The sequence below is a fragment of the Notamacropus eugenii genome, chromosome 5 (genome assembly GCF_028372415.1).
Source record: "Notamacropus eugenii isolate mMacEug1 chromosome 5, mMacEug1.pri_v2, whole genome shotgun sequence".
Taxonomy (NCBI): domain Eukaryota; kingdom Metazoa; phylum Chordata; class Mammalia; order Diprotodontia; family Macropodidae; genus Notamacropus; species Notamacropus eugenii.
This window is the reverse complement of record NC_092876.1, coordinates 179,262,632-179,276,869: the sequence shown is the minus strand read 5'-3', so window position 1 is coordinate 179,276,869 and position 14,238 is coordinate 179,262,632. Positions and strand designations below refer to the sequence as shown.

The window sequence follows — 14,238 nt, the reverse complement described above, 5'->3', positions numbered from 1 at the left end:
TTTACAGCACGAATAACATGGAAACGTTTTGCATGACCTCACATGTATAATCTATATCAAATGGCTTATCATCTTAATGAGGGGGGGTGTAATGGAGGGGGAGAATTTGGAACTCAATTTTTAAAATGAATTGAATTAAAATAAAATGAATTGAAAATTGTTTTTACATGTGATGGAGGGAAAATAAAATAGTAGATTTCAAAAAGAGAGAAAAAGAAGAAAAATACACAAAAAAATAAAGTACCCTTTAAGAACCTAGGCAGAGACAAAGAAGTCGATGTTGGACAACAGATCACAAACCCTACATCTAGCCAACTGCCATAATTTCCTTCTCCAGACAATCATTAAGTGTGTCAGATCACTCTAAGGTTCCTAGACAACAATCTATTAAAGTATGAAATGAGTAGATTATCCTATAGCCTACTGGGACAACTCCCAACTGGCCTGGAGGGTAGTTTGCTTGCACATTAGTGCTACCTGGAAAATTTTGAGAAGAGCAGGCTTGCACGTGTTATCATCAAAGACCACTGTGTTTTACTTAGTCTCATACTTCACAGGAACATATTGATAAAATAAATACAATTCTCTGAAATCCCCTCAAAATCCAACCCAGCTCTCAGTCTTGATAATACATTCCTCCCTACTTGCATGGTGATGTTTTAAGTCAACTGTGAAAGATAGTTGGTTGGGGGCCCAGGAAGAGGTGAAGAGGACAAAGGGTTTGAATCATGGCACTTCCACAATCATTACATTGCTTTAGGCGACTTATTTCCACTCCCTGGACTTCATTTTCCTTAACTATAAATAATGAATTGACTTCTACAATCCCTTTTGGTTCTAAATCTACGATTCTGTGAGATTTCCCTTACTAATACTTTAGATATTAGCCTATACAGAACAACTAAAGTCATAGAAAGCCAAAGGCTCCAGGTCCACATCCACATACATGGCATATATGACGAAGTGGACACACCTCACTCTTCTTCCACATCTACTAATATAATGCTTCCTTAGGAGAGAGGTGAGCCAACTGTCTGGGCTGAACTACAAACCAAAGACAGACAGACCTAATGGGGAACTTGGAGACCACAACATCCTTCGTGACAGACAGTCACAGGTAGGATACCCACAACAGAAGTTGTGGTCACTGAGGAGTTGAACCCATGGATGAAGAAAGAACAACATATCTTAGACTGATTTTGGCAGAATTTAGGGTTCCTTAGTTATCTGGGTCAGAGGCAGCTGTAGTCTGTGAGGTAGTGGGCTGGCAATCAAAACTCATGAGTTCCAATAAGCCAAGACCTTCTCTTCTTAGTGCCTCAGTTTTCCCATCTGCTAAATGGATATGATAATCCTTTCTCTCCTTACATAGAGTGCTGGACCTGGACTCAGAAAGGCCTGAATTCAAATGCAGCCTCAAACCCGGGTGAAGTTACTTAACCACTATCTGACTCAGTTTCCTCATCTTAAAGTGGGGATACTAATAGCCCTTACCTCCTAGGGCTGTTGTAAGGATCAAACTGGAAAATATTTGTAATTTATAAAGCTTAAAATGCTATCTAAATGCTAGCTTTAATGGTTATTGTTATTCCTGCCATAAAACCAGAAGCAAAAAATCTAAAAGGCTTCCAGAGAAAGCAAACACCTAATCCAAAGCCAATATATGCTGGTCCCAGGCACAAAAAGGAATATTCACATCTCCGCCATCACAAGAGCCAACCAGCTCCCAAGCCTCTCTGTTTCCAAAAATAAAGAGTAACAATTCTGCCGTCAGGGTGATTGCCCCTGTTTGCTCACATCTGAAGTACTGTGCTCTGTTTTGGGTGCCATTTTTAAGAAGATCAATCAGTGATAAGATAGAGAGCTGAAGAGTCTTGAGCTCATGCTATAGGAGGATAAGACAGTATCACAGCTATCTTCAAATTCTTCAAGGATTACTCATATAGAAATGGAATTAAATTTTTTCTGCATGGCCCCAAGAAGGGAAAACAAAAAACAATAGACAGAAGGTACAAAGAGATAGATTTTATTTTGATGTAAGGAAAAAATTTCCTAATAGCGGTTTTCAGAAGGGATGGATGGATTGTCTTGAGAGGTAATAGGTTTCCCTTCAGGGGGAAGTCTTCAAGCAAGGTATCTAGGAGAGCTTTTCTCCCAGTGCGCTCCAAAAAAGAGAAAAAATTTAAAGGCATAATTAATAAGATGTGAGCCCAGTGTTGGCCACCTCCAGCCTAACCCATCATGACTCTCCATCTAGTTTATTCCAAAGTAGTCAGTATAGCTGGTTTTCAATTTCACTGCAGACACAAGGTGACCTCACTCATCTCTGAGCTACAAGGCTATATAGATTATATGTTTCATTTACAGAATTAGATTCTTCTCCTGTCAATCCTAGATTCCAAACTGTGATTCCTGATACCTGTTTCCATGTCTGAGAATATTTCATTTATGCCCTGGGCCTAGGACTGCATGAAATTTTCATGGAGAAAGATGAGCTCTGGCCATCACCAGGAACAATTCAGGTGTCTGTTTTGGAAAGGAATCAAGGGATATGGAAAGAAAAGCTTGTCTGACCATCGAGTCACCAGCAGGGTCCAAGCTGCTCTGTAAGGCAAATTCTATAGGTCTCCTAACAAGAACACTAATTGACATGTATGTACCTGTTAAGCAACACTCATTGTGAGTCAGGCCCCAGGGCAGTCAAGTCTTTTGGTATCTGTGTAAAGTTGGGAAGAGAGAGTAAATCCAGGATCTGACAGCCCAAGTGTGGGGCATCACTGTGGGAAGGAGGCAAAGAGGTATTTAAAAAGGTGGAGTCCTAACAATCGGAGTTTTAGTCTCTGAAAATATATAAATATAATAAAATAACATGTAAGATAGATATAAACAATATAAACTGCATAAAATATCTAAAGGTTTATAAAGTAGTTAAGTTATCGCATTGAGACTCACAACAACTTGGTGAAAAACAGGTGGAGCAGGCATTATTATCCTCATTTTACAGATGAGAAAACTGAAACTTAATGAGGTGTACAGATTAAAATGAGGGGTCTGGACTAGATAATAACAGTTCTCATTTATATAGGTTTTACCAAACGCTTTTCAGAAAGGTTGAACCAATTCACAATTTCAACCAAAGCAGTCATGCTTAAGAAAGTGACTAAAACATCCTCATCCTCTACCCAGAGATCCCAATGCTAGACGTACACCTGAGGAAAATCAAAGACAGAAGACTCCTGTATGCACCAGAATATTCACAACAGCACCTTTTTAAGCAAAGAACTGGCAACAACAAAGTACATGTCCATAGATTGCAGGAAGAATACACAAACTGTGGCACAGAAATGTAATAGAATATTACTGCACCATAACAAAAAATTAACCTGAACACTATGGTGAAATCTGGGTAGATTTATGCAAAGTCAAAGCAGAGCCAAGAAAGAAATGTACACAATGACTCCAAAAGTATAAATAACAAGTAGGGAGGAAAGGAAGGAAGGGAAAAGAGAAGAGAAAGAAAAAGGAAGGAAAGAAGGAAACACTAATTACAGTCAAGTTTATTCCTAAAGGACAGAAGAAAAATACAACTCCCTCCCTTCATTGGGGCTAGGGGATTATGCATGTGGAACACTGTATATACTCAGTGTTGCTTTTTTCTTTTTCCTTTTTCTTTTTTATTCTTTGTTATAATGCTCCCTGGGTGTTTAGGGGAGAGATATATTTGGACATTACGGTGATACAAAAACAAAATAAGTCAATAAAAATAAAAAATATTTTAAACAAACACACACACACACACACACACACACACACACACACACCAATTGCTTTCCTCACTATCTACCCCTGAATGCTAAGTACTACATGTATCATTATTCCTGTTTTACAAATGAGAAAACTGAGGCATAGAGGGTGAAGTGACTCAGCTGAGTCCACATAGCCAGGAAGGAGCCAAGACTCAGACCCAGCTCTCTTGATCCCCAGGTCCTGTCCTCTTGCCATTCTGTGTGGTGTCTTAGTTTCTTTCTAACTTCAAAAGGCTACAAGTCTAAGATTTCTGAATGAGGATTTTTTAACTGCTATTTAGAGGTTGGGGAAGAGAAAGACTTGGGAATAAGAGAACTGAAGTTACCTTGAAAGGGTAAATGGCTGAGGAAGCCTACCAGACTAGACAAGTGAAAAGGGATCAATATTCCAAATGAGGCCAAAGGGAGAAGACAAGGAGTTTAAGGCAGTTTGGGTCAAGGACCTTCCATAGAAATGTACACATGCGCATGACAGAAGGATGGCACCATATTTAGTTTAGAACACACCTTGGGTTGTTCTTTAAATGAGCACATCTGTGTGTCCTTCTGGGAACTTCAAAATCACTATCATCCATCCCATTTATGGATCAGTTATAGGATATGGGAATCTTCTTTTTAAATCACTTATTAATCTCTTATTTTTATATCACCCAGATTTTCCTCTGCATTTCCTCTTTCCTTTCCCCTTCCTAGTGAGCTATTTTAGTCACTTTCTTAACTATAATTACAAATTTGGTTGAAATTGTGAATTGGTCCAACTTTTCTGAAAAGCATTTGGTAAAACAAAATTATGGTATGTGGATATAATAGAATATTACTTCATTGTAAGAAACAGTGAATATGATGAATACAGAGACATGTTTAAAGATTTACTTGAACTGATGCATAGCAAAGTAAGCAGAGCCAAGAAAGCAATATACACAATGACTATGTCATAAATGGAAAGAACCACTCACAAAACAATCCAAAATAAGTATTGTAGGATCCCCAAAATTGAGATATGAGAATATGAGATATGAGAAAACACCTTCCCTTGTTCCTTTGCAGAGGTGGGGGACTATATATCTATGTACCACAATTTGTTTAGCCATTCAGCTGGGTTGCAAAATCCCTTTGGGCTTGAGGGCAGAAAAGAGCCTCCTAACACTAAGAGCTGCCCCAAAGTGGAATGGGCTGCCTCAGAGTGTGGTGGAACTTCCCCTTACTGGAAGTTTTCAAGCAAAACCTGGACAATCAATCGTCAACTGCAATGAGGGATTTTTTTTTTTTCATTTTGAATTGGTCTAGAAAGCTGCTGAGGTCCCTTCCAGCTCTGAAATTCTGTGATTTTAGATCATATACTCCTAGAGGGTTAGAACTCCTCTGTTTAACTGGGCAAAGCAGACTCTCAAGAGTTCTCTTACAAGTGGATCTGATCCAGAGACAATCTTGTAAATGTTTGCAGGTAGTACTAAATGCAAAGAACCACACCCAAGACAGAAGAACAGCTGGGTCGTCATCAGAACAGGTGGGTACATAAAGTTCCCATGATGCATCAGCATTATTTGCGTGTGGCTTTTTGTTTGGTATAACACAGAAACAGAAAAGTGAGATTAATGACTCAGTTTTCAGGAAGAAAGGTGCAGGCAGAGGTATCTTCAAATAACTCTTCAGAAAAGCAGGATCTGAAGATATATTTTTGATAAGAACTTTGATGATCTCCCATTATACTTATTATAGATGCAAAAGATATGGATTCAAGTGTTGCCTTTCATACATGCAACAGGTAAGACATTTAACTTTTAAGACAAACTGAAGATGCCAATTTTCAGCTAAAAAGAGGTTTTCCACGATGGGAGTTCACTATGCCTAATCAAAACAAAGGTTCACTCTTCCACCAGCACCTTGTTTTAAGTGAGGAATTGCTCCTTTATTTACAAGTTTAAGTTCCTTTATTTACAAATTAGTTTACAAGTTTTAAGTTTTCTGATTATGTGTGATCTTGTGAAAATTATTTGGAACAGTTCTCTGGATTTCAGTTTATTCAATTTATTATGGGTTAGGCAAAATGATCAGTATGGTGCAACAGAAAGAAAGATATACCAGGAATCAAAGGATGGAGGTTCAAAGTCCAGCTCTGTTATTTAGTCCCTTGCCCTAGTTGGGTAAGTTCCTTAATCTCTCTGAACTTCCTTCCTCATCTGTAAAATGCATTGGCTGAGATGACCTGAAGTCTCTTTTCACTTGAACACCATCCAAGTCTTTAATTCTTTGGTTGCCATTTCCTCCACCCAACACCTAAGAAAATAGTATTCAAATCTATTTAACAAATATTTTCAAGCATTGTGTTATGCACAAGACACTGCAGGAGATGCAAAAGGGAATAGGGAAAGAAGTAAAACTGGGTTCTATCTCCTTAGAAGCTAGTAGGGGAAGATAGAAGAAGTATTTAAAAAATAGGAGTTAGAATGTGTTATTTGTCATAAAAAAGGTATATCATAAGAGTCCAGATGAAGTAGAGATCACAACAGTTTGGGGATGGTCAGTCAGTTAAGTCAATAAATATTTATTAAGTGCCTACTATGTGCCAGGCACTGTGCTAAACACTGGAGATAAAAAGAAAGACAAAAGAAGGTTCCTCCTCTTAAGATGCTCCCAGTCTAATGCCAATAACTATGTACAAACAAGCTATTAGGGAGAACTGGAGAAAATCTACAGAGGGAAGGCACTAGCATTAAGGGAGATCAGGAAAACTTTCCAATAGAAGGTGAGATTTTAGCTGGGGTTGAAGAAAGCCAGGGAAGTTGGGAAGTGGCTATTAGGAAATCAGGAACAGCTTCACAAAATGGCACCTTACGAGCTACAATGGATGGGTAGGGAAAAGAATTCCAAAGGACTTTTAATCCAATCAAGCCTCATTGAACAAAAATGTTCAATAGTTTCTTTTTATGTACAGAAAAAAGTCCAAGCTCCTTTACATGACACTCAGAATCCTTGATGATCTGGTCCCAAAATACGATTCTACCCTTAATTCCCAATATTTCCCCTCACATATTCTATACTCGCTCCAAACTGGACCATCCAAATACATGCTCAAAGCTTTTCTACTTCTGTACTTTTGCTCATGTTATTCCTTCCACCTGAAATATCTCTCTCTTTCTCCAGCTCCACCTGTCCATCCTTCAAGACCTACCCAGCTCAAGTGCTGTCTCCCCGCACTGAAGCACAACCTGATGGATAATGCCCTGATGGAAGTGATCCTCTCAGTACTCTAGGTAGGACTTACTTAATTGTACTTTTAGATTCTTCTGTGCATTACAACTATCTCCCCTACCACCAATAACAAGGGCTCACATTTATAAAATGCTTTATGATTTCAAACATTTTATTCACAAACAACCCTATAAATTAGTTAGTACATTATTATTACCACTTTACAAATGAGAAAATTGAGGCATAAAAATGACTTGCCACAACGAGTAAGTACCCCTTCAACTATATCATACTCCTAGAAAATGAGGACTGGAGGAGCCGAGACTTCTTGGTTTGTTTTTTATTTTATTTTATTTACTTTATTCTGAACTTAAATAAAAGAAGCATTTCCATAATATAGTAAAATAGGGAAAAAAGATGACTGCATATAAAACTACAAATCTATGGTACACGACAGAGACTCCTTTGTATTTCTCACAATATTTTTGCACATAGTAGGTGCTCAACCAACAGTGTTGGTTGAACAACGGAATGAATGGACTTGCTTCCGTAGAATGGAGAAAATGCACCAGTAGGTAAGAAAGGTTAGGAATAATTAAAGAGGTTTGGTTGTCTAGGGCAGCTTAAAGTTGACCAAATATGAGCTTCCATTCTAATATATTATATTAAGAAAGAGAACTAGGGGGAAAGTTTGTGAGAGAGAAAAGCATGATTCCACCCTTCATGCAAACAGCAGACGAGTCCTTGCTATCCACAAATCTGAGGATGAAGATGATGATGATCAATAACATAGATTTGGAACTGACACCCAATTTCTCATTTTTCAGTATTCCTGATCTGACATTTCCTAGCTATGTAACCATGGGTAAGTCATTTGACTTTGCAACCTTGGTTACCTTAGCCTTCCCAGCACTGTAAAAAACAAATAAGATAAAGCCCTTTTGTACAATTTGAAGGACTATAGAAATATCAGCTATTATTATAATTATTAGTTGACAAGTTATATACATTCTGTACCCCCAATATCTCTTGGATCTGTCCCTTCAAGATCATAGACTTTAGGGGTGTATATATATATATATATATATACACGCACACACACACATATACACACACACATACATCTATATGTATATACAAACGTATTTGTGTACATACATATGTATATGTCTGTGTATCTTGAAATCTAGTCCAATAGCCTCATTTTCACAAGTGAAGAAGCAAACATTACAAAGAGATTCAAGCGCACACAGGCATTCATAATTAGCAGAACTTGGATTTCAATTCAAGTCTTCTACTCCAAATGCAGTATTTCCACCATGCTCCACCATGATGCCTGCTTCCTTTCTGTTCTCACTGCCACCATCCTAGTTCAGGCCTTCATTCCCTCCCACTTGGAGTATTACAATATCCTCCAAACCAGTTTCCATTCCATTCCAATCCACCCTTCATACAAATGGCAGATTAGTCTTTGTTAGGCACAAACCTGATGATGAAGATAATGAAAATAATCACTGACATTTATATATCACTTCAACGTTTACAAAATGCCTTAGAGACATTATTTCATTTGATCCTCAAAATAACCATTATCTCCATTTTACAGATGAAGAAACTAAGGTTCAGAAAGGGCAGATGACTTAATAATAATAGCTAGCATTTACATAACACTTGAAGACTTGCAAAGCACTTTAGAAATATCATCTCATTTATCCTTACAACAACTGGGGGGGTGGGTAACATGCTTTCATTACTCCCACTTTACAGATGAGGAAATAAAGGTTAAATGACTTGCCCAAAGTCATGCTTCTCATGTCATTCCATTTCTCAACAATTTTCAGTAATTTCTTGTTGCCTAACAAAGCATAAACTCTTTAGCCTTACATTCAAGGCCATATAAAATCTGGTGTCACCATACTTTTTCCAGCTTTATTTCATGCTTTTCTATACGCATGCTATATTCCAGCCAACTAAGCCTTTGCCCACATTTATCATTACACTTGAAATATGATTTTCTTCCCCAACACACCCGTCTCCACCTATTGAAATCCTACCCTTCAACAACTAAAGCAGCTGTGGTACATGAATATAATGAATAAATGAATATTGTCAATGTGCTGTAAAACAAACAAACCAAAAAAAAACAAGCCACGATGACTATGGTGAATAAAAAGCAGTGGAAGATTTATATAAAGTGCTGCAAATCAGAAAAATAAGATACACGATGACTACAACAACGTAAATCAAAAATACAACAAAACAACTGAAACCGAATGTTATTAAATTATGAACAAATTTGGTCCCAAAGAAGATACGTGAAAAGGTCGCTCCCATCTTTTTTGGCATGACTGAGTGGTTAGGGTGGGCATAGGGGACTGTGGGTATGGAACAGTGCACATGCCAGATTATTTTTGGATATGTTCCTTAGTTTTGTTGAACAATTTTTTTTTATTTCTTTGATTTTTTTTTTTTTGTATCACAACTTTCTGGGATTGCTTTACATCCATTAACTTGTTTGTTCCCCACAATAACACAGGGTAAAGTATGTACTATAAGGATACTGACAAAGGCAGATGATATAAAAACAAAAGATTCTCTTTAAATGTATTTTTTATAATTTATTTAGTTTTAGTGTTCAGCATTCACTTCCATAAGATTTTGAGTTTTAAATTTTCTCCCCCTTCCTCTTGCCCTCCTCCCTCCCCACGATGTCATTCAGTCTCATATAGGCTCTACTTTTAGTAATTTATTTTTTAAAATCTTCAATTATAAACCCCACCAAAGAATTCCTACTCCTTCAAATCCCATTTCAAATATCACCTCCTCCATAGATTCTTCTGGGATCTTCTTTGCCTCCCTACCACAAGTAGATAATGGTATTTTCTTTCTCCTATGCTGTGTCTCTCTTATATATTTAGTTTTCCTTTGTTATGATATTTTATTTGCTGCATGCTTTGCTTGATTATATAGGATTCTGCATCTCCCCCAGCATCTAGCACAGGGCTCTGAAAAAAGCAAATGCAAAAGTGTGTATTAAATTGAACTAAGAGATTATAAAAACAAATGAGACCAAGGTTTCCATTGTCAGCAGGAGGCTGGCCCCAAAAGAAAGATAGGAAGAACAGATGACTTGTAGGCACAGGAGAAAAACAACCTTATAATAACAAATAACCGGCCCTCTGCTGAGAAGGCAGGAGACTAGGGCCCAAGTAGGCAATTATCAGGAAATCATAAACACCACAATTACTATAAGGAAAACAAAAAGATAAGGGAGTAAATGTGTAGCACTGCAAGGGTGGTATCAGTCAGAGGCTAAAGTCCCCACCTGCTCTGATCACACTTCCTTTCTCAATGAATGAGAAAGAAAAGAAAACTACAGGACTCAGATTTCAGTGGTCCCACAAGGTTTGTGTAGCTAAGGTTGCCTAAAAGACTATTTAATGGAAAACTCACAAAAGGCAAGTGCTCACATGGTGGTCAGAAGAAGCGATACAAGGACACTCTCAAGGTGTCTCTTAAGAACTTTGATTGTGTGTCATGGGAGACAGCGGCAGAGGACTGCTCAGCATCGCATGCCCACATCAAAGAAGGTGCTGTGCTCTATGAGCACAGCAGAATGGAAACAGGTCAAAGGAAATGAAGTATGCATAAATTTAGAGAATCCACCCCAAATGTTCTCATGGACTATTTGTGCCCGACCTGTAGTAAAGCATTCCGAGCTCAAATTGGCCTGATCAGTCATAGGCAGACACACTGTAACTTGACTCTAACATAGTGATGTCATTTTAGTCCTTGAGAACGAAGGACAACAACCAGCTAAGGAAGCCCTAGAACCTACCCCCCCATAAGCTCAATACCTCAGGATATGATATGGGGAGGGTGGGGAATGAAAGGCAACAAGATCAGAAATGCTTCAGAAATCTCTCACTGAAACCTGAGACCTAGAACAGCAGCTGTGTTCTCCACCACAGAAAAGGAAGCACATGTCCAGAAAAGCAAAAGAATGAGTATGGCAACGTTACCTTCCCATCCCTTACGCTATGGCAAAGACTGCTAACCCAACGCTAAGTGCCTGAAAATATGTGTCTCTCAGAGTTCTCACCCAGAGTCCCAGGAATGTTAGCTTTGATTACCTGGATATCACTTGGGACCAGGAGTGAGAGTGCTGTGTCTATATTGAGAATGCATAACAATGAGTTGGTTTTTTTTTTCCATAGCATAAGAAAGGTATCATGAAATAGTGGATATAAAGAGCTGACAGGATCAGGAAGACCTGTTGGCTATGTGACCACAGACAGGTTGCTTTCTTTTTTGGCATCCCAAGCAGCAAAGACTATAAGTTGCAGAATAAGGGCCTACCTGTATTCCTAGAGAACTTTTCCCCGCCAGGCAGTCTCTATACTGAGGGACTCACAAGTCAGTGCAAAGTAGGGGGGAAAAGCAGAATAGAAACTGCTACATGTCCCCTATCAGGAGGGCTGAAGAAACTGGGCATGTTTAGCTTGTAGAAGGGGGAGGAGAGAGGAAATGAAGGGAGATAGAGGGGAAGGGGAAGAGAGAGAAAGAGAGAGAAAGAGAGAAAGAGAGAGAGAAAGAGAGAGAGAGAAAGAGAGAGAGAGTTGTTTCTATCTAATATCAGGTATTGAAAAGGTTGTCATGTAGAACTATTGATCCCAGAGGGCAGAACCAGGAGCAATGTATAGACAGTGTAAAAAGATAAATCTAGCCTTGGTATCAGGAAAATTTCTTTAACCATGAGGCCCACCCAAATGTGAAATGGTTTGTCTTGTAAGAACTGGATTCCCCCTCACTGGTGGCCTTCCAGCAGAGACGAATATGCTAGATAAGCTTTCATGTATAGGTTGGATAAGATGGTTGCAGAGATCCCTTCCAACTCTGAAATTCTACGATTCTGTTTAGAGATCTTTGGAGAAGGAGTTATTCATCTTTTCACAATCAATCTGCTTGAGTTTTCTGCCTTATATTTTTATTCTGCCTTCATGATATAATAGGTAGAGACTCAGCCTTAGGGGTAGTTTTTCCTTTGACACATCTTACCTGTGTGAATAGGGCAGGTTTCCTCACCCCACAGTTCCCCTGAATGATTCTCTAAGGCTTTGAGTTACAGGGAAGTTGCCGATCTGCATCAATTTTCACACAGGAAGTTCCCTACCACCACAGGCTGGTGGATTCCCGGATGGGTGGCTGGGAGTGGGAATTTAAATTTAAGAATTTGCCTTAAAACAACCTGGCCAGAAAACCCAATAATACTTACTATCTCCTACTCTGAGATCATCTGCACCCAGAGAAGTCCTACAAAGGCCCATGTCTAGGCCTCCATGCCGCACTAACCAACTGCAGTCTCTCTAAAGTGCAGTGAAGCAGAGACCCCAGGCTTCCTCCTCCGAGAGAAGAAAAATTTTCAACTGGGGGGACATTCTCAATCAAAGGGGAGATGATACTCCAAATTCAAGGATGGAATTTTAAAATCCAAAAGAAAAGTGTTCTCCCTTCCTTCTTCCCTCCCATCCAAACCCATTCTGGGTTTAGTTTAAACACCAGGGCTTCCTTTATCCACATGCTAAAGCACGGTTCAATGATGCTAATGAAGCTTTAGGCCACAGAGGAGGCAAGATAGGAGGGAGGATGCAAAATTGAAAAGCTGGTGCAGACCTAAGGTCCTTTCCACATGCAGGCCCCACAGATCTTTAACTATTTCTCATTTATTCTCAGCCTTGTAGCACTAAACGCCCCCCACTTTCCTTCAGGGGGCCTCCCAAGGCTGGGGTTTGCTCCTCACAGATCTGGCGTGCATCCACGGCCTCACAGCCTCAGTCCTTCCTCCCTGCCTTCCCTCACCAGGTAGGGGCCAGGCACCTGCCAAACAGGAAATTCCACCAGTCCGGCCAGGCCCGCCGCAAACAAAAGGGGGGAAGGCCAGGGGGTTCCCTTTGCAAAGAGCCGCGCTCGGGGCAGGAGAGGCCTGGGACTGGGGGAAGATGAGCCCGGGCCAGGAAAGAAAAAGAGGAAGGTGGCAGTCCCAGCAGGAGGGGGATGGAGGGGACGCGAGGCGGGGAGTCACTTCCGACCCTCAAAGAGGAGACCGTGAAAACAGTGCAAGACTCCCTCCCTCTGCAGCGAAGCCGGCGGAGAAGGCTGGGCGGCGGCGACCCGGGGAGCGGAGCTAGAGAGGGCATCCCGACCTAAGCAGGAAGCAGCCCCCCGAAATGGGAAAGCGGCCGCCTCCACCCCGACTTCAGCTCCCCCGCTAGCCGCCCCGAGGACCGGTGCCCCTGTGGATCTCCGGGGGCGCCCCGACGGCTCCGAGCTGCCCGGGCGCCGGACCCTGGGCCCCGCTCTCACCTGGGATTGGTGGCTGTACTTCAGGCCGGCGTCGAGCTCCTTCTTGCCGCCTTTGCCCTTCTGGGCGCGGTTGCTCTTCATGGTCCCCGACGGAAAGGTGTGAGGAGGGGCTGCCACGCCGAGGGGAGCAGGAGGGGGTCTCAGCGGCCGGCTCCCATCGCAGCCGGGGCTGCGGCTCTGCAGAAACCGCGCGAGCCGAGCCCGAGGCGGAGAAGAGGCACCAGGAGCTCTCCAAGGACTCGCGCTGCGCTCGGGGGTCCTGGCCCGCTGCGCTCGGGGGTCCTGGCCCGCTGCGCTCGGGGGTCCTGGCCCGCTCCGCTCGGGGGTCCGGCCCCGCTCCGCTCGGCTCTCCCGCCCGCTCCGCTCGGGGGTCCGGCCCCGCTCCGCTCGGCTCTCCCGCCCGCACGCCGCCCGGGCTCCCGGCTCCGCAGGGTCCGCTCCCAAGCCCAGCTCTCACTCTCGCTCTCACTCTTACTCTCCCTCCCCGACTCAGGTAGTTTCAGGGTGTGGCCTCCTCTTTGGCCCGTGCTGGGCCCCGCCCCGCCTCCTGTCCCGCCCCTCGGAACAGCGCTCTGGCAAACTTTGTCCAGCTGGGCCGCGCCCCCAGCCCGGCCTTCTCTCGCTACTCCGGGAGGACCACAGCGAGACCCGAAGCCAGGACTGGATCCCGAGTCTAGGACGAGGCTGTGTGATCGGTGGAGAGAACCAGGCCTTGGGATGCCGCGGCGCTGGAGCCGCGGCTGCGCTGCTCCCTGGCCAGGAGTGCCGGCTTCAGCGCTTTCACTAGCCCGAGTCTGAGGTTCCTTCAGCTTGAACCACCCCACTCACCAGACGGTTATGAACGTATCTGTGATAAACGATGCATTTGTGAGCAAGA

At 42.0% G+C, this 14,238-nt stretch overlaps 1 protein-coding gene across 1 annotated transcript in view; it reads right to left on the bottom strand.

Moving 5' to 3' along the window:
* ST14 (ST14 transmembrane serine protease matriptase) overlaps positions 1 to 13,584 on the bottom strand; it is a 65,429-nt gene extending 51,845 nt beyond the window's left edge. Inside the window, exon 1 of the mRNA XM_072611602.1 lies at positions 13,362 to 13,584. Within this exon, the coding sequence (XP_072467703.1) occupies positions 13,362 to 13,442 (81 nt within the window). The 5' untranslated portion in view covers positions 13,443 to 13,584. The remainder of the gene's footprint in view (positions 1 to 13,361) is intronic.
* Positions 13,585 to 14,238: the final 654 nt, after the last annotated feature.